Source organism: Phoenix dactylifera, chromosome 11 (assembly GCF_051530095.1).
Source record: "Phoenix dactylifera cultivar Ajwa chromosome 11, Ajwa_hap1_PhDact_Kaust_v1.1, whole genome shotgun sequence".
Lineage (NCBI taxonomy): Eukaryota > Viridiplantae > Streptophyta > Magnoliopsida > Arecales > Arecaceae > Phoenix > Phoenix dactylifera.
In genome coordinates this window covers 15,906,718-15,930,477 of record NC_143200.1, presented here as the reverse complement: position 1 = coordinate 15,930,477, position 23,760 = coordinate 15,906,718, and the positions used below count along the sequence as shown (strand labels likewise).

The 23,760-nt window shown below is 41.0% G+C and overlaps 2 protein-coding genes across 5 annotated transcripts in view; both read right to left on the bottom strand.

Annotated features, from left to right (window-relative positions):
• The window catches only part of LOC103719678 (sister chromatid cohesion 1 protein 4-like), a 30,145-nt gene extending 20,273 nt beyond the window's left edge, over positions 1–9,872 (bottom strand). The window contains exon 1 of one of the 4 annotated variants that reach the window (XM_008809029.5): positions 9,233–9,872. In XM_008809029.5, coding sequence (XP_008807251.3) covers positions 9,233–9,356 — 124 coding nt within the window. In that variant the 5' untranslated portion in view covers positions 9,357–9,872. The remainder of the gene's footprint in view (positions 1–9,232) is intronic. The other 3 variants (XM_039128218.2, XM_088706913.1, XM_088706912.1) reach the window with 3 other exon arrangements.
• Positions 9,873–14,966: 5,094 nt separating this feature from the next.
• LOC103719679 (BTB/POZ and TAZ domain-containing protein 3-like) lies at positions 14,967–23,437 on the bottom strand. The gene is made up of 6 exons (XM_008809034.5): positions 23,213–23,437; positions 19,836–20,198; positions 18,222–18,352; positions 16,717–17,023; positions 15,651–15,964; positions 14,967–15,521 (listed from the first exon to the last, which is right to left on the bottom strand). Exons 2-6 carry the CDS (start codon positions 20,175–20,177, stop codon positions 15,392–15,394), a joined length of 1,224 nt encoding a protein of 407 aa, XP_008807256.2. The 5' UTR covers positions 20,178–20,198; positions 23,213–23,437; the 3' UTR covers positions 14,967–15,391.
• Between the last annotated feature and the right edge of the window lie 323 nt (positions 23,438–23,760).

The window sequence follows — 23,760 nt, the reverse complement described above, 5'->3', positions numbered from 1 at the left end:
TACAAATAGCCTACGTCCTCCACCGCTCCAAATCTCAATAAGGATGAACTGATTACAGAGATAGCACACACCCGAACGATCACAAGCGATCGATCTACAAGAGATTCACACAGAATTCCCTTTGCACAAGAAGTAGGATCCCAATCCTCTTCTTCTCTAGAACCCTAGCCTCACAAACAAGAGTCTCTCTCAGGTATACGGCCAATCGCACTACCCTAGGGCTCTCATGAGTCCTATATATAGTCTCAAGACCTTCAGATGATCATAGCCGTCGAAACGCCACCAAAAACACCAAAAGAAAATCGTCCGTACGATTTTTCGCGAGCCCGAGTCGACTCGGCTGAAGTCCGAGTCGACTCTGGCACGTCTGAACAACTTCCAGTTTAACTGGCACGATCTCGAGTCGACTCCACTGTATCTCGAGTCGACTCGACGATGCTCCGAGTCGACTCGACTGTAGTTCGAGTCGACTCTGACAGTCCAGACAGAAACAAGGTTTTTGCGGCTTTCTCCTCTCGGGTCGACTCGACAGACCTCGAGTCGACTCGACTGTTCCCGAGTCGACTCGACTGAAGCTCGAGTCGACTCCGACAGTCCGCCAGACAGAAAACTATGCAGAATTGATTTTCCTTCAATTCTCTTCATCACCAAAGGTCTCCACATACCCCAACAATCTCCCACTTGGAGACCTTGGGTATATCCTCTTGTTACTTGGCTCTCCTCTGTGCTCCCACTGAAACTAAATCATCCTAGTGAAATAGGTACGATGCCTCCTCAACGTCTTCAAGCATGAAGACCAGCAGAAGCTGAACAACTCCTCAGCTTCTCCACCGTGACGACCTTCGTCAACATATCTGCAGGATTCTGACTTGTATGAATCTTCTCCAACTTGACGAGTCCCTGCTCGAGCAATGACCTCACGAAGTGGTACCGTATGTCAATATGCTTCGTCCTTGAATGGAAAGCTGAATTCTTTGCCAGATGAATTGCACTTTGACTATCTGAATATAACATGCAATCCTTCTGTTCCTTCCCAAGCTCCTTCATCAAGCCTTGAAGCCATATTAGTTCCTTGCACGCCTCTGTGGCTGCCACATACTCCGCCTCCGTAGTCGACAATGCAACAACTGGTTGCAACCTGGAAATCCAACTGACGGCTCCACTGCCCAAGGTGAACAAGTACCCTGTCGTGCTTCTCCTGCCGTCCAAGTCCCCTGCCATGTCTGAGTCCACATAGCCCTGTAACCGGATCTCAGAACCTCCATAGCACAATGACATGTGCTCAGTGCCTTTCAGATACCTCAGTATCCATTTGACTGCGCGCCAATGCTCCAAGCCTGGGCAGCTCATGAAGCGACTCACAACTCCCACTGCTTGAGCAATGTCTGGTCTCGTACACACCATAGCGTACATCAAGCTCTCCACTGCCGATGCATACGGGATTTTTGACATATTGAGCTCCTCCACCCGCGTCTTCGGACTTTGCCCTTTTGAGAGCTTAAAATGGTCACCCAGCGGTGTGCCAACAGGTTTGGCACCCTCCATGCAGAATCTCCTGAGTACTCGGCTGATGTACTCCGCCTGAGATAGTCTGAGGATATGTTTAGACCTATCTCTACTGATCCGCATCCCAAGGATCTGTTTTGCTGCTCCTAGATCCTTCATTGCAAATTTTCTTGACAGCTTCAGCTTCAATTTTGCAATCTCATGCATGCTAGCTCCTGCAACTAACATGTCATCAACATACAATAGCAAGATAATGTAAGATGTACCGAAGTCCCGGAAGTAGCAACAGTGATCCTCCTGACATCTCCTGTATCCTATCTCAAGCATGTAACTATCGAACTTGAGATACCATTGTCTGGGTGCCTGTTTCAAACCATAGAGGCTTTTCTTTAGTTTGCAGACTAAGTCACCCGTGCCAGCTGCAATGTATCCCTCCGGCTGCTGCATATATATCTCCTCATCGAGATCTCCGTGGAGAAAGGCCGTCTTCACATCAAGCTGCTTGAAGATCCTCTACTGCCACCATGCTCAGCACTGCTCGAATAGTACTCATCTTGACTACAGGAGAAAAGATCTCTGTGAAGTCGATACCTGCTCTCTGCTGAAATCCTTTTACAACCAGCCTGGCCTTGTATCGCTTCTTCCCGCCTTGCTCTTCCTTCAGCCTGTAAACCCATTTGTTTGACAGTGCTTTCTTCCCCTTGGGCAGATCCACCAAATCCCACGTTTGATTCTGCTCCAATGACTTCATCTCATCATCCATGGCCAACTCCCACTCCTTCCTGGTATCAACCTCCAATGCCTCCGTGAAGCATTCAGGTTCGCCATTATCTGTGAGCAGCAAATAACTAAGAGTCCCATCATACCTTTGAGGAGGCTTCCCATGAGTACTACGAGTGGACCTTCTTAGTTGTGGAGGGGGTGCCAATGCTTCAGGTTCTTGCTCTGACTGAGTCTTCTGACCAGAATTTGTAGACTCCTCTTCAGGATCCACAAAACACGGCTCAACAGGTTTTGTTTCTGATTCAGTGCTCTGCTGCATTTTCTCATTGAATACCACATCATTACTACGAATGATCTTCTTGTGTTCGGAATCCCAAAGCCGGTACCCAAACTGTTGACCTCCGTATCCAACGAAAATACACTTCTTTGATTTGGCGTCTAGTTTGCTTCTTTGACTGGAATCAACATGGACATAACTGGTACAACCGAATACTCGTAAGTGCGCCAAATCAATCTTCTTCGCTGTCCATGCTTCCTCAGGAATCCCAAATTCAAGTTTCTTTGATGGCCCTCTGTTGATCAAGTAGGCAGCAGTGTTAACTGCTTCCGCCCAAAACTGCTGTGGCAATCCAGCATGTATCCTCATACTCCTGGCACGCTCATTAATTGTTCTGTTCATCCTTTCAGCAACTCCATTTTGTTGTGGTGTTCCTAGAACTGTCCTTTGCCTGACGATCCCAGCATCTGCACAGTAGTCCTCAAACTCCCTGCTACAATACTCACCACCGTTGTCCGATCTCAGGCATTTCAACCTCTTTCCTGTCTCGAGTTCTACCATCGCCTGTCATCTCCTGAAGACCCCAAATACCTCTGACTTGTGCTTCAAGAAGAACACCCAAAGCTTCCTGGTAGCATCATCAATAAAAGTAACATAGTACTGAGATCCACCAATGGAAGAAACTGGTGCAGGCCCCCACACGTCCGTGTGCACGAGATCTAGCTTTTCTTGCTTCCGAGGTTTACCTACTTTGTTGAATGAAACACGCTTCTGCTTTCCGAGAACACAATCCTCACAGAAGTCCATCTCAACACTCCTGAGACCCTGCAGCTTTCCCAACTGGTGCATCACCTCCAGTCCCTGATAACTCATGTGCCCAAGTCTACAATGCCATAACTTGGTGTCCACATCTGCTGCAACAACTCCAATAGAGTTCTCCGTGCCGTTGGTGACATAAAGTGTCCCAACCTTCTTGCCACTAGCCACCGTCAACGAACCTCTGGATATCTTCCACTGATCAGCTGTGAAAGTAGCCTTGTACCCCTGGCTCGCCAACTGTCCAACAGAAATCAGATTCCTCTGCAGTTGAGGTACGTGCCGTACGTCCTCAAGCTCAAGTGAAGATCCAGAAACCAACTTCACTTCCGCGCTTCCCATTCCTTGTATGGTGCAAGGCTCTCCATCCCCTAGGTAGACTTTGCCAAAGTCTCCCTTCTCATATCCTCCAAGAAGCTTCCGTTGGGATGTAGCATGGAAAGACGCGCCCGAGTCTATCACCCAAGACTCGTCACAGGTAGACAAAGATAGAACGAGGGCATCCATATCACCGTCTTCAGCAAGATTTGCCAGATCCTTGCTGACTCCTTCGGTGTGGTCGCCTTGCTTCCCTTTAGGAGATTTGCAATCCCTCCTAAAGTGCCCCGTCTTCCCGCAGTTCCAGCACTTCGCTCCCTTGTTCTGAGGTGCTCGAAACCTGCTGGATCTCGACTTCGAGTCGCTTCGAAATCGACCGTCCTTCTTTTGTCTTCTCCGGTCAGAGGTGTTTAGTGCACTTCCAGACGACTCCGTAGCTCCAGAAGATTTTCTTCTTGCTTCTTCACTCAGAAGCACTCCCACAACGTCATCAAAAATCAACTTCCCCGTTGCCGAAGAGTTGCTCACCGCCATCACCAGGCCCTCCCAGCTATCAGGCAATCCGGAGAGGATTAGCAATGCCCGAATCTCATCGTCAAAACTAATCTCCACTGACTCCAACTGGGCCGTGAGTCCATTGAACTCGTTGAGGTATTCTGCTACGCTGCCGCCATTTTTCATACGAAGATTAAACAACCTCTTCATGAGAAATACCTTGTTTGATGCTGAGGGTTTCTCGTACATCCGCGACAATGTTGCCATCAACTCCATCGTCGTCTTCTTGTTTTTGATGTTGAATGCCACTTGGGATGCAAGTGACAATCTGATGGTGCCGAGCGTCTTCCGATCGAGGACCTCCCAGTCTTCATCGGACATCTTCTCTGGTTTCTTTGCTCTACCTCCAAGAGGTAAATAGAGATCCTTCTGGTAAAGGTAATCTTCTATTTGCATCTTCCAAAATCCGAAGTTCGTGCCATTGAACTTCTCAATTCGCAACTTCCCTTCATCCGCCATTGCAGAATAACCAATAGCTCTGATACCAATTGTTGTCGGCGCCCCGCACCGGAACCCACTCACACCAGCGCCGCCACCGACGTCGGACAAGCAAGAGAGATACAAACGGATAAGCACTCTCTCGCTCCCTCGACTCCGGACTCAAGGATCACCTCTTCGCTCCGCCTACGAAGGGCAAAAGATTACCCCGTGGTATCAGTAGGATAAAACACTTGAGCACCGCAACGGATTATCAAAGATCAAAGGAAGAAAATAGCAAAGCAAACACAAAAATGTAACGAGGTTCGGCTACAAATAGCCTACGTCCTCCACCGCTCCAAATCTCAATAAGGATGAACTGATTACAGAGATAGCACACACCCGAACGATCACAAGCGATCGATCTACAAGAGATTCACACAGAATTCCCTTTGCACAAGAAGTAGGATCCCAATCCTCTTTTTCTCTAGAACCCTAGCCTCACAAACAAGAGTCTCTCTCAGGTATACGGCCAATCGCACTACCCTAGGGCTCTCATGAGTCCTATATATAGTCTCAAGACCTTCAGATGATCATAGCCGTCGAAACGCCACCAAAAACACCAAAAAAAAATCGTCCGTACGATTTTTCGCGAGCCCGAGTCGACTCGGCTGAAGTCCGAGTCGACTCTGGCACGTCTGAACAACTTCCAGTTTAACTGGCACGATCTCGAGTCGACTCCACTATATCTCGAGTCGACTCGACGATGCTCCGAGTCGACTCGACTGTAGTTCGAGTCGACTCTGACAGTCCAGACAGAAACATGGTTTTTGCGGCTTTCTCCTCTCGGGTCGACTCGACAGACCTCGAGTCGACTCGACTGTTCCCGAGTCGACTCGACTGAAGCTCGAGTCGACTCCGACAGTCCGCCAGACAGAAAACTATGCAGAATTGATTTTCCTTCAATTCTCTTCATCACCAAAGGTCTCCACATACCCCAACAATTTCTTGGTTGTTCAACAATGTCACTGTTGCATGTGAAAACTCCATGTGCATGTGTGTACATATATAATGTGTTGGTACATATATATGCTATATGTATGCGTATACATGTATGTATTATGCGTGTGTGTGTATATGCATATACATGTATGTATGTATTCATATGTGTGTGTCTATATGACATGACAGTTGTTTGTGCTCCTTTCATACTTATTTAGAAAAAGAGGAAAAAGGGGAAGGAGAGTTATTGATGCTATCTAACAAACAAATCAATGGATACCCATGATTTGTCAAGTTGTTTAATTTATTCACTATGTATATTTAATGGTTACTTAAGATGTCTTGAGATACTTACAATAATCAACCATGATGTATTTATAATTAAAATATAATGATATTTCATTTAAAGTATTCATATAATAATAACGTAAAACTAAAAATACAAGGATACTTTTCTCGAAGTGTCTACAAAACCTTGATAACTTTATATTAAAAACATAAGGACAATGTCTAATACTTAAAACTAAGAATTTCCTACATAAAAAGAAGGGTGGCGGATGCATGTAGCTGCATGCAGAGATACTGATTTCGTGTTTTGAACCCGTGACCTCTAGATTAATGGAGCAACTTTACCATTGTGACAAGATGCCAAGGCTCACCCTTACATGATGCTCAAAAAAAAAAAAAAAAAAACTAAGTGTCGGACACTTTCAGATGATGTCAGCAAACACTACAAACTAGTGTGTCCAATCGTGTTATGTTGTGCCACGTCCAAGTGGTCAAAAGTGTTGACGCATGTAGATACCTTCGAAATGAAGTGTCTAGTTATCATAGCATAAAGTGAATATGTGCTTATAGAAATGATCGAAAACCTTACTAAATGAAATAATATCAAAACTTGTGCCAATAGCATATCTCTAGTGATGGCATATGCTAACATCATAGCTAAATAAATAAAATAAATTTTTGTTACTTTAATTTTGTTATTTTCTAACAATTAACTAAAACATGAATTTTTAAATTACAAAATGATGCATTCATGCGCATAATTATGAAACATGCAAAAGGAACAAGGTTTTAGGTACTAGACCAAACTATCTAGCACAGCATACTGTACCGATAGTGGACCAATACCTGGTATGCCCCCTATACCAACTATCAGCTCCAAGGGATGTACTATACCGACATTTGGTATAGGATGCACGTTGTGTATCGATAGAAGTACCAAAACTAGCACTTAAGACCTTGAGAAGAAAAGCAATCAAAATACTAAGCTATTTGTGCTTTGCAAGTAATGCTTTTTCCTCAAATTCAGCAAAACTATTTCCCACCTACCTACCGAAATGTAAACAACTTACAGCCATCCATGGTCATTATTCCTATAGGTGCATCCAATGCCAATAGTGCAAGCACAATAGCATAGCAACCCTCATAATTTAATTGAAATAGGCTATTATTTTTTATAACGTTATTTATTGCTTTAAGTAAGTATCATTATGTAACATCATTAATATATTTTTAAAACTAGAAATCCATTAATAGACTTACAGGAATTATAGATCATTCAATAACTAAAACATGAAAAAAAATAATTCAAACATTTCGAATAATTTTGAAGTGCTTAATTCATACTTAATAATTTTAAGAGAGATGTTAAGGAATTTGACCACTTCAATATTATTATAATCTAGGTATTGATTCATAAATGTGCTAAACCTTTCACTTTTGAACCCTCTTTACTAATTAAATAAAGAAAAAAAATGTAATTTGCAATTATAACTCGCAACGGAAACTAGGGCTATTATTTTGGTTCATATTTTCATTTGGTATTCTTGTAGTCAATTCTGCCTCACATTGAGCTTACTCAGCTTTTTTCTTAAATTGATTAATAGTACTAATTTTTCAAAAAAATGATTTTTTTTCCTGATCATTTAAATGAAATACCAAAAAGGTAGAATCCTAAGGACATACACTAAGACATAAAATCTCAACGTTTGTTTTATACATAAAAGGAATATTTATAAAAGAAGACTGAAATAAGGCAAGGTTAGGTATATGACCATCATGCTTGCTCTGGCCTACTTTATGAATTTTTGCAACATTACTCTAAGTATTAAAATATTTAAGATAACCTAAAAAATCGCCTACTTTAGTTCAATATTGCCAAAATTTCTGTCTAAAGCCTAGAATGCACTATGTGCTACACATCCTACCTCACTACCTTGGTTTTAAATTTTAACACAGAATATCACTAAAAAATCCATAAAGGATTGTCCATCCCATTCCACAGGAAGTGGAAATACTCAAGAATAAAATGTATACTTCCCCATGAAATACATAAAATAGAGTGAAAGTCATCATCTCACATGGGTTTCTCTATTTGATGTTCGAGTCTCATTGCACATAGCCTCACACCAAAGCCTCTAGGCAGTTTTAAAAATTGTGAGACAAGGTAGGACTTGAATCGGTATGAAACACAGGTTTAGATTCATAGAGTTCAAATTTATCATGTCAAACAGTATTGGTGTATTGAATCCAAGACACTTTGATATTATTTCATGTATGCCCTTCGAAGGAGTTTAGCACAATAAAGGTGCAGGTACGGTATGATATTTATTATACAACACAATATTAATATGCTTTACATATGGAAAGCACTTCTTTCAAATGAAATGAGCATTCAGTTCTTACTCACATAGGCATACTTTCAGGTGAACCTATAAATAAGTGGTAATGTTTAAAACTATGAATATCTAAAACAGGACTTCCTTTCCAAATTTGAATAACAACATTGTAGTAATACATTGAAAGGTTATCAATAAATATAACAACTCCTAATTCCAGTCATTCACCTAAAGACTCCTAGTACTATTAATACAATTTATATTAAAGAGAAAAATAAGCCCCAACCCCCACCCCCACCCCCACCCCCACCCCCCCCCCAAAAAAAAAAAAAAATTAATCCACTAGGATAAGCAAAATTAGAGTGAACAAGGAACAAATAAGCAATCCAATCAGAATAGAATGATGGGGAACATATCAAGACGGTCTAGCAGTGTCCAGCAATTTCAGATATGATCATTTTTAAGACAAGGTTCTATTGGGTGTAAGAAGAGGAGAAAAGGACTGAAAAAGCTTGGATGGAAGGGTAAAGAGGATTCCAGGATACCCCATGTGCACAAGATCAATTGCAAATCAGTGGCACAGCATCCAAAAATAAGGCATAAGTAGGACTGGATGCCATTGCAACCAAACTTCTTGCTCAGCTGTAGTCATATAATGAATAAATGGAACGGAAAATAAATAGCAAATTCCTTCTATAGCCAAAAACCAAAAAGGCCGTGGTGATCAAATTAAAATTTTGACACACCTAAGCAGTGGATGCATTAAATTTTTGGCTTTGAAAGGCTACCAGCATTTCAAAAAACATATGCTAAAAACAAATGCATTTAATTAAAGTTTTAGCCCTCTATAGCTCAAATTAGAAGTATGGAATGGATCAAAATGGTGGTTAGCTAACAGGTAAAACCGTAACAGGGCAAGAAAAAGACGAATACAACAAACAAGAAGACGAAGAAGGAGAAGGTTAGAATAGTTGATGAATTACTAGATACCAACCTACTGAGACACCGATATCGGTATCCGCAACCTGATTCTTCCTCAGCTTCCGCTCCAGATGAGCTGCGATCCATATCGTTCCAAGTGGCCCTTTCTTGGCCAAAATAAACTGAGAGTAGAACATCTTTTTCCTTTCTCAGCGCCCCGCAAACCCTAGAAACTCATTCAAACCCCTAAAACCCCTCCCTCCACAACTTGCCCCAAATCCACCACTCTCAAAACCCTAACCTCCAAAATTCCCACTGAACCAAGCTCCAAGATCCAAACTTTCCACACCCCAGCTCACTTAGCGCCGCCGAGCTACCCAAAAAATTCCGCCTTTCAGCAGCTCCACTGACCGAATCAAGCTCCAGCTGCAGAAAAACAAATCCCCGCAAGCAGTGGCATCGCCCAGAGAAACCCACCGGAATTCCGGGCCCCCGAAACCCTAATCTCGATCGAGCACGCCTACAACCCTATAATCGGTGGAATTCGAGAGATGCAACCAGAAATCCGTACACTCGAGATCGGACGAATCGAACTCGAGAGAAAGAGGGGCGGAGGGAAAGAATTAGGCGAAAAAAAGAAAAAGGCGAGATTTTCTTAGGAGTGAGAAAGAACTAAAAATTTTCGAGTTTCGTGTCGGGCCTCCGCACTCACTAAAATATAAACGAAATTTGAAATTTTGAAATTCCTCGCGATAAAATCGCCGAGCCTCTGGAAGACGGCGCAAAACATCGTATCGCAAACTAATCTCGCGCCAGCATCAACCGTTCGTTCTGCATCTTCTTGCTCCTGATCCTTTCACGACCTGCTCTCCACCATCGCTGCGAGATACCGCGATATGGGATGATAGAATCTCAGTCCACGTTGGAGGAGACTCTGCCGTCTTGTTGGATTATCTTAGCCTAGTAGGGATATTTTGGTCAATTAATAAAAAAAATCTTAGATCCTACCATCGAGTGAAATAATTCGTTCGATCGAGTTTAGTGAACTAATTCAACAAAACGCAGTACAAACAAAGAGGCCTCCAAATCTAAGAAATACGTACAGTAGATAGTCTGATGAATTGCCATTTCTATTTTGATTTTGAATAGTTTAAATATATAAGCAATAATATGGCGAGTGATTATTAGATTGATTCATTAGATCCAGTCCATCTAATATTTTTTTCTTTTTTATCTGTATTAATTTTTAGTGAATTTGGTCTACTAATTGGAAGATGGATTTGATCCAGCTACTACCTTTTTTTTTAGGGGAGAATGGTGTGAAGGCCTTTTCCTCGAAGCAAATGGCAGCTAAGGGCGACAAAGGAGCGCTGGTGGGTGTTCGCGCGAAGGAAGGTGAATCCAACTTTTCTCGCGAAAGATGCGACCCCGACAGTGGCTACCTGCGGTGAACTGTGAGCGGATCTCTAGATAAGGAAAGTGGATTACTTAATGAAAGTGAAAAGACCAAACAACGGAAATGGCAAGTACTGTCGACGTTAGCGATAATGTCATGCCACCATTGCTCTTAGATTTGTTGTCAAATTCGATGCTGAAAGTTATGTATGCAGGGAGATAAATACGGCCGCATGCAACGTTCACGTAAGGCGGGTTATGAATTCAAAAATTGTTTAAGCTGACGCTGGTTTTTGTTTTCCACAATCCATTTCCCCCCTTTATGTCTATATTATATGATTTAAAATATATTTATGAACTTTAAAATATGAACAAATATATAAAATATAAGAATTGAATTAATTAAAATGGGATAGACAGCTATGATTAAATAAAATAGAGAGGCTTGCTAGAGAAAATATAAGCGGATATATAGGCGGATTGAAAAGAGATGGTGGACATATAGATGGGAGGCATTGGCAACGAGGCACGTGGTTAGATTCTTTCTAGAGTTGGATGGGCTGTGGAGCAGGCTGATGAGAGCGAAGTATGAGAGCGGTGTGCTGGAGACTCATTCAGATCAAGGCGCCAGTGCTCCTACATTTGGCGTGAGATGTGCACTCAAGTTTTTCGGGTTCTTCCTTGTATCTCTTGGGCGGTGGGCGATGGTCGCAGTATTGATGTGGTCGAGGATAGATGGTTGGTCGGGTTGTCGCTATCCAGATGACCCATCATGTTCGATCCGGGAGCGACAATCGGGAGTAGAGTGAGCGATCTTCTAATTTCCGGGGAGCCTAGATGGGATGTTGATTGGATTCACCTCCTTTTCAGTGACGACCTAGCTGAGAAGGTACTGGCTACACCTATACCTCTTGAAGGGACGGCAGATAGGAGGGTATGGAGCTCGACTGGGAGGCGAAAGTTACAGTCGGTGATCTCGAGGCGATAGTGGACACAGGGTCTGCACGCCGGTTGGAGGGTCACTGGATTTAGCAGTTACGTGTGCACCCATGTGTTGCTCTATTTCTATGGCGGATGGCATGGGACATTCTACCTACCAGAGGGATCTTGGCGAGGAGGGGGGTTCCGAAACCAGCTGACTACTAGGGATGCCCGGGGGAGGAGGAGACCACCGGTCACATTCTGTTTACATGCCCGTGGGCGCATCAGGTGTGGGGTCTCGTAGCGACTCGCCGGCAGTCTTTCATCTCTACTGAGGCCTTTTTGAGTCAGGTGAGGGACTCAGCTCGGAGATTCGACATGGCAGACAAGAGAGTAGTATGGACTTATATGGCATATCACATCTGGTTGAATAGAAACGTGAGGACATTTGAGGGCAGAGGTTTTTATCCAAGATCGGTGGTTACTAGAGCTTTTGCACATGCAGTTGAGCTGGTGAGCGTTGTAGCTGACTCTTCATTGGAGATGACAAGGATACTAGGGGCTCCTCTTTGGCTCCTTCCCCACATAGGTATGCGATGATACCACTGGTATCATAGGAGCCCCTATCCCTTGCTTCTATCAAGGTGAATTTTGATGGTAGCGTAGCGGAGGGCGGTAGCAGATGTGGCGTAGGCTTTGTGATCAGAGACCACGACTCCAGATTGAGTGTGGCCGAAGGCCGGCGCATATTTGATGGATCCATCCATGTAGCGGAGTTGCACGCAGCATAGGAGGGTCTTGTATATGCTAGAGTACACCTGGGTGCCCGACGGATTCTTCTAGAGGATGATTCGACCACAGTGGTGGACTGAATTCGCTGCCGACAAGCCAGGTCGGACTTGCACCCATTATTCCGAGACTTCCGGAGCATGGGGGAGGAGTTAGATTTACTTCGGGTTTCGCATGTGTTTCGGAAGGCGAACAGGATTGCGGACTGGGTTGCCTTCTATGCAGCCCACCATTCTGGTTTTGTTATTTTGGGGTCTCTCCGATCATGTCCCTCAGGCATTAGATCGTGTTTTACTTTGTAATAGTTCTGGGCTCTCTCATTGTCATATGTAGTGAAAAACCGGTTTAAAAAAAAAATAAAAAATGGCAGAGTCAATTAAAATAGAATAAGTGGTTGTGGCAAGAAAAAAAAAAAAGAAAAGAAGGAGAATGAATGAGTGAGATAAGATTTGCATGGGTGATTCCTTCGCATCTTTTTGTCTTTAAAAAATTTCAGAATGATCATCCAAATTTTTAAAATAGTGTAAAATGATCTTTCAGTTCACCAACCAGCCAACATTATGGCAAAACTTCTCTTTTCCTCACCAAAAACGCCCTCTTCCATTCCTTTATCCTTTTAGGGGAGGCTTTCATCCCCTCCTCTTCTCCATGGCCTCTCTAGCTTCCATTCTAAACCTCCTTCTACCAATAGTTGCGCCTCCTAAATAAAGACTACAAAAAGATTTACCCAAATAATATTGGCATCGGCATGATGAGTTAAATGCAAGAACCTAATTTCTTCCACCGGCACATTAAATAAATGAATATAGAGATAAACACAAATGATCTCTATTTCTTTTGCCCTTTCCATCTAAAAGTGATAAGATGCGAGACAACATGGTTCTTTGATCTCGTAGGTGAAAGGGATTCAAAGAGGAGGAGGATGCCCCATAGATGGATGGTAAAGAAAAAACAGCTTAAGAAAGAAGAAAAGAGAGATATGAACGGACGATGCTTTATGTATTTCATATTTTGTTTTTTTCTATGTCACAAGACAAATGGACTCTGTTAGTAGAAGGAGTCTTATCCCACTGTAACTCTCCGGTTTCTATTTTAAGATGAATAAAATAAAATAATACATGGCAAGAAATGAAGACCGCTCTATATGATCTCTATTTGTGTGCGCTGGATCTCCATTTGTGTGCACACCAGAAAATTTTTATTTTGATGGCATGTATTTGATCAGCTCCTGCCACTTACACGATCAATGGTGATTCGGATACTTCCTTGTCCGCTTTATCATAAGCCATCCGGCTGTTATTCGAACATCCTGACTTTAGAGATTTGATGTCTCACTTGCCTTATATACGAACCACGAGCTAGAGAGCAGCCTGATTCATGTTGGCTTTTTAGTTGGGTTGTCTCCCCATGCAGTGAGTTAGAGCAATGGCAAGTTTTAAGCAGGAGACCATCTAAATTGTAGCTGCCTCGACATTAATTGGCTGTTCAAGAGAGTTCTCATAACACCAGTGCCCGCTGAAATCATCTCCATGAATTTCAGTTTTATAGATCGGTTTCAGCCTTGCAGATGGTCCAAGCAAACTTAAGAGTGTTCTGATATGGCCTGTAAATGTCTTGGTTTTCCCCAGATTCCGACAGGCTTGAGATGATAAACCCTAATCTCCACCCAATCCATATGAAATCATAGATGGGTTTAAATCTTGACCAACTTTAAACATGAAAACACACTTATGATTTTTATTTTTTGTTAGCTAGTAATAATGTATATATATTGAGTTTTCGATCCACAAGACAATTTTGTTAAAGTCCAACTAATGTCTGCTGATATCTGGAAGATTCAACCCAAAATCCAACCCAACCTCTAAACTACGGAGTCCAAGTTGGATCATCAACAACCCAACCCAATTTTCTAGTTGGATCTGAAAGTTAGATTTTTCAACTTAAATTCTTCCGACCCAGGCATATACCAGGGCAATCAAGAGGTTCTGGGTACAATCTGATAATTATAATGCAGGTAAATCTCCAATCCTTTCTCTCAAAATAATTTACAAATTTGATCCAATGTAATCAATAAGTAGACCAGGTTTGAGCTATATATTGGACTAAATTCCAAAGGTGTTGGATCCTCGACCCAATTCCAACCTGAATCATTTGCCTCACCTGCAATAATCCCATCAAAGGAGGCTTTGCACCTTCACAAACATTGGTAGCTTGCACTTTCTTCTGCTGCTGTGCTGTGCCGATGACTTCCACACACTGGTTGTGTTGATCCACTATTTTCCAAGCACCAGCAAGAACATTTCGGACTTTGAATTCACCAAAACCAGATATCTGATTCTGACTACTTGCTAGATATCCAATTATATGAAACCAAACAATAAATTCGAGCCAATTGTAGTTAACGAAAATGCATGAGGACAATATTACCTCAGTAGATACTCTGGGGCTATCAAGGAAAATGGACATTCTCAGATGAGAAAGACTTGATAAAGATGTAACAAACAACCTCCGGTGGTGATGCGTTGAAGCAACACCTCCAAAGAAGTGAAACCAGCACAAAAGTGATTCATAGCCATGTTCAAGATAAATCTAATCTGTGTTCTCCCAAGTCCAATCTCTGGGTACCAAAATTCAGGCAAACACCATCAAGTTAAGAGATGCCCCACTCTCTTTGCCCCTAGAATTAGTAAGACCACAACTCATCCGAAGAACATGAGTTTATATTAACCATAGGAAAAGGCAGTGATACAAAATTTTGTTCAATTCCACCTCTGAGTTATTTTCACAGTGAACCAGACTGCAAAATCAGGACTGCCCCGAGGGAAGGATGAATCCATGAGATGTCCTTATCTAGTAATGCGGTTGGACTTTTATTTCTTTCTTCTAATTTTTTGTTGTGAGGCTATGCAGTTGACAGCAAAGGAAGGATATATAAGATGTAAGCCTGCTAACCTATAAGCTGTGCTGTGATTTACTCAAAACTTGTGATTATAATTTATTTACATACAGCGGCGCTGTCGCAGTGCAACAAGCTTTGCAATCTATAGGAGCACAGGCAATGGGACAGTACTTATAGCACTTATTTTTTTGGACATATTTTTCGTCCCCTTTGTTGTTCATAATAGAGTTATGTTACCAAGGGTCTCCGAGCAGAGATGGAGCTGATTGTGCCTTTGGCTGCCATCACGTTGCTCGCCAACAGCTTCCATTTCATTTCTTCCTTCCTGCTTAGGTGCTGCATCTTATCCTTGAAACGCCTGCACTAGTGGAAGGTGAAGTCGTCATCATCACAGGCACAAAGCATTAAACTCACAACAAAGAGCATCTAGTTGCTGCAAATTTGTGATTCTGCATTTGTCATCTAAGCAAGCTCATGAATGACAAACCTGCATAGGGGGACCTTGCAAGAGCCTGGTTCAGAACACATGCGGGAATGGAGCTCGAGAAGCTGCCACATCCGCTTGCAATGTGCACAACCACCTGGGACTCGAGTCTTGCAGCATGAGAAGTGGCGGACCAGCGACTCCAGCCCCTTGCAAGCTGAGAAGTTGCAGGTGGCTTGATTGTCTTTGAGCATCTTGTCGCAGGGACCGATGGTCCGACACCCATCTCTGCATATGTGCAAAAGAGCCTCCATTGCTTCAAACAGTTGCATGTACACCTTTTTTTCTTCCATCTTTTTGGCCCTCTCCTGTTTTTTCTGCATGCCAGTACTGATGTTGGTCAGGTCCAATGACAACATGTACAGCAATGAAACTTAGGATGAGGAACAAGCAGTAGGTGATGAAATTTATTGCCTCTTAATATGATTTCATCACTGCAGATATACCAATATAGGTGTATCATTTATCACTCATTCCCTCTCACAGAATAGAACTATTTCCAAATATTTGAGAGCAGGAAAGAAGGAATACATACATTTGTTAGCAGAGTAATATTTGTAGATTAGGAAGCATCATGAAAACGACAAATTTAGGTAGTTCTAGGTTCAAATATTATTTAGGCTTCTTGGAAAAAAAAGGAAGGAAGAAAGAAAATAAAAGGTAAAAGAACCGGGCTAAAATCTCAGTAATCATCTTAAGACAGAATGTCAAACGGTTGCTCAGAAAAGACAGTGGTAGATAAGTACGGGTGCATGTATTGAACAAGCTTATTGTATTACTTGCATTGTTCAATGTATGTAAAAGACATCAAGTTTCGAACTGTTTTCTGCAACAAATTTACAAGGATGGGGCTACTATATTTCCATATTGGAGCATATAGCAAATCAAAAAAAAGGTACTTCTAGTGGCACATGCAACAGGAAAGATAATTATGGATTATAAATTATAATAGAAAATTAAAATAAGTCTACTGCAAATTTCACATAACAATATCTGAAAAGTATACCAAACATTAGATAAATAGCTGTAATAGAACTTTGAAAGTTATAGCACAGAGAACTGAACTAACAGAATCCGTCTCCACTAGAGCCTCAAGAAGCTCCTGCTCGAGACAGGGGTTGGCTTGCTTCATTACTTTCCACCCTTCCGACACTGAGATGGTCTTGAACTCTTTAATGATCAACCGAGTGCATAAAAGGGAAAGGCGTGGTGCATCACACAATCTGGCTAACTGAAGCACATCAACCACATTCTCGAAGGTCAGCAATGCTGTTTCCAGTTCTCTGATGCAAACCCTTTTCAGGGAAGGGACTGAAAATGCGTGCGACATGACAAGCAAGTGAAGAACGAACTTCTTCATTGCGTCCAGTTCATAGCTGCATTAGAAACTGAAAGAAAGATCAGTACATATCTAACTATATAGCCTTTTATAAACTCTTATCCTACAAATCATCCGGTTGGCTCCTTATGCACTTTTGACTAGTGACTAATGCCAGTTCAATTAGATCACATTTTCATCACCATCAGCAAATTTCACAACCACAATAAAAGCATTAGTCCATTGTCCACTCCTCAAATGGGTCGTGGCATGATAAATATCTTCAACCAAAGAATCCCAGATAAGAAGTCTATGAGCTTTGAATGTGCCAAAAGTCACTAGGTGTCAGTTTGAGTCCAGTCTACACCCTAATAAAAGTAGGTGGGCTCTGTGCCTGCCCTTCCTAACTGTAGAGAAGTCTATGGGATTCAATAATGAAATATTTTCTGATCAGCCAAAACATGGATGGCTAAATTGGAAGCCTGGATTTAAACCTTCTAACCAGTGTGACTCCCATTGACTGCTGGACATATTACAAGATGACTGACTTTAACAATTTCTAGGCAAGATTGTCTGGATGAATTTTAGAGCAGAATGCATAATATGTTGGTTAGAATCCTGCATTTATTAATGCAATGTTGCCTATTGCTTAAATTCAAATCAACACATGCAACTTTATTTCTAAAACCCTAGTTTCATGACCATGTTAATTGAACAAATATTAGAAAGATTAATTCCCGTGCGAACAAATTCAGTGGTAGGATGCAAAAATATTTTGCAAGTCTTTCGTTGTCCACGAATGTTATAATGGAAAGGACTCGTGCAATGCACATGAATGAGAAGGTAACAAAGGAAAGATGTAGCTATGAATGCAATTTTTTAAAAAGAAAATTCAAAAAAATCTAAGTTGCTACACGTGGAGCCTAGAGGTAGGAGCCCTTTGAAATTGAAAATGTATGAAGACTTTATGGTATTGGTGCTCTAAAGTCCGGCCACATAAGGGCAGCTCAACCACAAACTAAAAAGTCCAGTCATGTGCGCTTCTCTCATTAAAATAATAGAGATAGAGGTTCTATAGAGTCAAATCAGTCTGTGCAGTTCCATGCCCGATGTTCAGGATTTGTCGATGCATGAATTAAATTTACGAGAAATCAGCCACATGACCATGGAACTAGTGCATATTAAACAATTAACCTTATTGATAGCTTAAAAATTTCCAAGAACTGCAGCAAAGAAGAAAGGAATTGCAGGCATACCATGAAGAGTAAAGAAATCGGATAAATGCATGGGCAGCTTCTGAAGGCACACCAGGAATTTTAATACATTGAAAACCCCCTTTAACTCTTGCTTGTTCTAACATGTTTCTCAGCACAGGAGATGTAATACCCTGTTCAGAGATAAGCCAAATCTTATTCATCAGCGAAAATAGATGTTGGGCTCCAAGGCTAAAGAAAATTTAAATAGGCTGGGCAAATCCAAGGATTAATGAAACCTTTATGAGAAATTGTTCTTTTTAATGCATTTTTCTCCTAATATAAAAGGAAAAAGACCAAGAACATATGATGTTCGTTCATCTTCAGCTCATTTTGGCACATCCATTCTTAGAGGAATGCTGGAGAGAGCCAGATTCCACACCCCCTCTGTGAGGCCCAATAGTCCCACATCGGAAAGACTCGTTACAGAGCCTGGGCATATGAGGCGGGAGTCTCCTAATCCTGCAGACGCGTTTTGGGTGGAAAACAAAATCGGGGAGGGGTGAAGGACGCTTGCGTGAAGCCCCAGAACCGGACAATATCTGGCAGGGGAGCCCCGTGTTCCCCCCTCATGTGGCCCCCACGTGGGCACTAGGTGCCTCACGTGCCTCGCAGAGGCGGGGGCGTGACATTTGGTATCAGAGCCGAGGACGGCTCTTGTCCGATGGTGGGAAGGGTGTGAGGCCCAATAGTCCCACATCGGAAAGACTCGTTCCAGAGCCTGGGCATATGAGGCGGGTGTCTCCTAATCCTGCAGACGCGTTTTGGGTGGAAAACAAAATCGGGGAGGGGTGAAGGACGCTTGCGTGAAGCCCCAGAACCGGACAATATCTGGCAGGGGAGCCCCGTGTTCCCTCCTCATGTGGCCCCCACGTGGGCACTAGATGCCTCACGTGCCTCGCAGAGGCGGGGGCGTGACACCCTCCGCCCTAAAAAAACCTAGAAGAAAGGGACCAACATAAATCCTGCAAATTGGCTCTATGACATCACTTCACCTGTCCAATATTATAGCCCAAGTGGCTCCCTGTATTGGAAATATTTGCAGATATCTATATCACAGGGATTGAATTGGTAAAATTGGTAAAATGGCAAATCCACAGAAAACAATAAAAAGCCTCAGGGAATATTGAAGACAAATCCTTTGATTGTTCCCCAATCATTAGATAACTCACCTGTTAAATTCAATCTTTAGATGCCATAGACTCATGAGAGAAAAACAAATGCATCACTCACTTTTAGTATCTTGAAACGTCTGCAACTATTTACAAGTTCAATCAAATTCCATGTTTCACTTATATGAAGTAATTTTTAATATCAAAACAAACATCCATCTATTGAAAACATGTAGGTTGCACTACTCGCAGATCTCTGGTAGAAATTTTGCAGATCTAATGATAAGATAGCTTCTTTAGAAGGCTACATTTGGTTGGGGACAAATTTTTTATTCAAAATAAATATCAAAAGACAATATAGAACTCTTTGGATGACCATATACCAGCACCAATAAAATTTCTAATTATTTCATAGCCTACAATCAGGTGATGTAAAGTGCATATTTTGATATAAAGAAGTCGGGATACAATGCACAACTGACATAAAGAATTGAGAAGCACTTACAAGAACACTTGAATGTGCTAAAATTATGCCCTCGTCATCTGTAAGAACACGGACATCAGCTTCATATCCTTCATAAAAAAGTCTATCCCAAGCATGCTTTGTTTCCTCAGGAACATAACTGTAATCCTTTAATTTTTTGGAGAATCTGTTTCTATCATAGGATGATCCTGGGAGTGGAGGTGGTTTTAGAATGATACTACAATGGTATTGAGTAGACGAGAAAACGTTCGGCCCAACTGAAAGTCCAGATGAGATGCTTCCCTCTAGATGCAGGTTGAAGGGACGATCAGACAATAGGGGATTTGAAAAAAGTAGTGGAGAATCCAGCTCAAGGCATGCCATCAACTACTTCTTTTCTCAAATCTACATTGCGATCAAATAAAGAACTAACATTATGCGCTGTATCTTAAGCAATTAGAAACCAGAAAAGGTGCATTTCTAGTTATATAAAAAATAATAATATAAAATATTGTAATTCTCAGAAAAAGCTGACATACAAGTTTCTCGACCAGACTAAAAAGAACTCTATGCATTTGTGATATGATATCCTTCAATTTTATAAAGTCTTGAGAGATGAAAAAGCATATCAACAGAATGCCTTTATTATCTGTGTGCTTGCAGACTACACTCTGTTTCTAATGTAAAATGATTTTGTCACTTGAATTTAGTATCTCATTTTCTAGAAAAAATATGAAGATCCTAAGACAGATATTTGATAAAGATAATAAAAATTATTTGTTTGCATTCAAATGGCTGCTGCAGATTGTCAATACAGTGAGAAATTAATGCCAGAGGAGACCATACATGACCTGATGAAAAAAGTGAAGAATTTACACATCCAAATTTTACATTTTAACGGACCTAGCTTTAGTTAGGAACAAATGGCAAAAAAGCATCCATGCAGCTGACCCCAAGCGAGCTGTTTTTGTTTAACCAAATTACCATCAAATTCCTTGGCTCACTTGTAATAAGTTGCAGAGTGAATAATTGCTATATATCCATTTTCCTTACATACATGACTATACAACAAAATACCATTTTCAACATTATCGACAAGGAGATAGCATGTACTGAAACCATTCAATTAGGAATTACATAATTAAATTTGATGCTAAATGCTTCTACCTTAAGCTACAGTTATTGAGATTTACTTTGGAGTAAACAGTAAGGTCTTTTGCCAGTATTACTGGGATTTTGGACATATTCTTTCTAAAATGATAAATTCCTCCTTAGCTTGACTGTAAGGGTAACCCCATAATGAGTGGACCATGTATATTCTGTAAGATTGTTCTTTCCCTTCGCTTACTTTCTGTGTTCATGTTGATTCATAGCACAAGATCTTTATATATATATATATATATATATATTGGTACTTGAATTGTCTGGGTTGATGATTTCCATTGTTTGGTTTCCAATATCGCCATTTATTTGTGTAGATTGGCTACTACACAAGCTTGCAACTAGATGGTGACGTTTTTGTATATAGAACTCTTTTCTTGAGATTTTTTTTTTACAGGAAAAAACTAGCTTTCATAAAGATTAGATCTTTTAATAAGAAAATATCAATTATAAATCTTTTTTTGTTGGTAGAACTAAAAATCAGTCTCAACTCTCAAGATTAGGGTAGAATTAACTTCCATAAATAAAATCTCATGCGCCTTTGCGGGATAAATCAACATGCCTTACTGAAGCATGAAACAGCAGTATCTCCATGAATTTTTTCCTTTGTACCTATAGTACAAGGAAAAGTTAACTGTTAGATGCAAACAGGAAAACCACATATAGACCACTAATTGGTACATCACATTTCTTTGTTTTTCTTTATTCAAAACCTTTGAAATGTTATAGTGAAGAATTCTTCTCATGTTTGCTGCTAAAAATGAGAGTTAAAAAGGAGAAATTTCCTGAGAGAAAATTATATTCTTTGATATTGTGAGTTTCCAAGTCTGGATATTGAAATAATTGATAAATTCCAACCGTCCCAATTAGAGGGGGGGAAAAGAAATGAACACACAAGTTGGAAAAAAAAAAGAAATTAAAAAATACATACAAATGAGGAGATCTTACTTCAAGAAAGTATACAAACATACAAGATCATCTGTATGAATACTATTTTACTATTGGATACCACAAGGCCAAATCTATGGATGGTCACTCTCACTCTTCTATTAAATTCTTCTTCAGTGGCCTTCTCCTTCTTTCGATTCTTAGACCTATCATCAAGACCCCCTACACTCTGCATATCTATGGCCTTCCTGCACAATTTAAATAAGCTATATGGATGTCAAGGTCCGAACTAGTGAGTTCCTGTTTGAGGCCTTTCATTCCATATCAACTATTTATTTTTTCAAGGAATCAACATCAAATATTTATCTATGAAACCTATCCCACAACAAGATCATATTATCTTAAATCATCCTCTTTGCAAAATGAGCTGCATATCCCATAAACCTGATAATACAATATTCTCACAGGGATATATGCACCTCATTCTCCTTGTCAGAGTTACTCATCCATATCTCCATCCCTCTGATAAAATAGGTCCAAGGTCCCGAAACAACCCAATTCACGAAAAACTCTTCGGAATGCATTCCCGCTTCAACTGAATTGCCAATCCTTTGGTTCACAACCTTCCTGACCAACATTATATCATCTTAAAATAGCATGCACCAAGACACCTTCTTTTAATTATCAATAACTAGTGCTTCTCATTAGTGCAAGGTAGAGTTAACTCAAGTTGAAAGCCTATTGCCTCAAATAACTTCCAAAATCTCCATAAGTAGCTCACTACATGTCATTTTCCCCAAAAACATCTACGTGGCACTACCAAAACAACCCCTTCCCTCGTTTCATAAATCCTACTAGAAAAAATCGTAAATAATTATGCCTTATTTATACCGAGCTAGCTTTCATATCCGATATTTAGCATACGTTTGCATTTTTTTCTTCAAAAAAACCAAACATGCACAAAATTTATATTCTTTCAAATCCTGCATACTTTAATATAAGCTATCAGAATCAACCAAAATTTTCTTTAAAAGAAAAACCTACAGCCATTCAACAAAAACATTTCCATCCTCATCGATCAAAACTACGCCATAATCACAAGATCATATCATCTCAAATCTCTCTCAACAGTCAAAATTGAACAACATATGCACCCAATAACAACCAAGCTTCGCAGAAACCAGCAACCATACGTATATATGGAGGAGAAAAAAAAAGCTATTTTTCTATCCAAGATCAATCAAATCCCGCAACAACAAGCTTCAGTTTTTAGACATCCAGATCAGAAGCAGCAGACAACTTCAACACCTCTAACAAAAACTTCAAAAATCGTATCAAAACTTCGATTTTTCCCATCAAAAGGGACTTACCTCGATACTATGAGAGGAGAAAATATAGATGCATCGAAAACCGTAGATCCCCTCTCTCCCTAACCCGAACGTTCATAAAAGATATCCTAAGAGAGGGAGAGAGGAGTTGAGGTTTTTTTTTTTTCTTCCCTATGGAGATAAAGATATCAGTGCAGAAATAGCCATTAGACGTTCGAGAAGCGGGTGGCCGGGTCGGACGCGGCCGACCTGCACGTGCACCGTGGTGGGTAACCGCGATCTACACGAAAAGCACCCAAGGCGGCCCTGGGTCCACCACCGAGTACACGATTTGTGGGGGCCCACAATACGTGTTCCTTTTTATTATTATTATTAATAGGTTCTTTGTTTGGTGGCAAAGCACTAAATTTTTATGCTTCTTGTTGTGCAAATTAATGCATGGCATGAAGTTGGGGGGACACTACCTTTCGTTTTGCTTTGTTTACCTAACATGTAGTGTGCTAATCAAGGCACATAAATAATTCTTTTATGTGGATGTACTGTGACAACCAAATTTAGAAAATGATAATTATATTTACAAATCTTTAGGT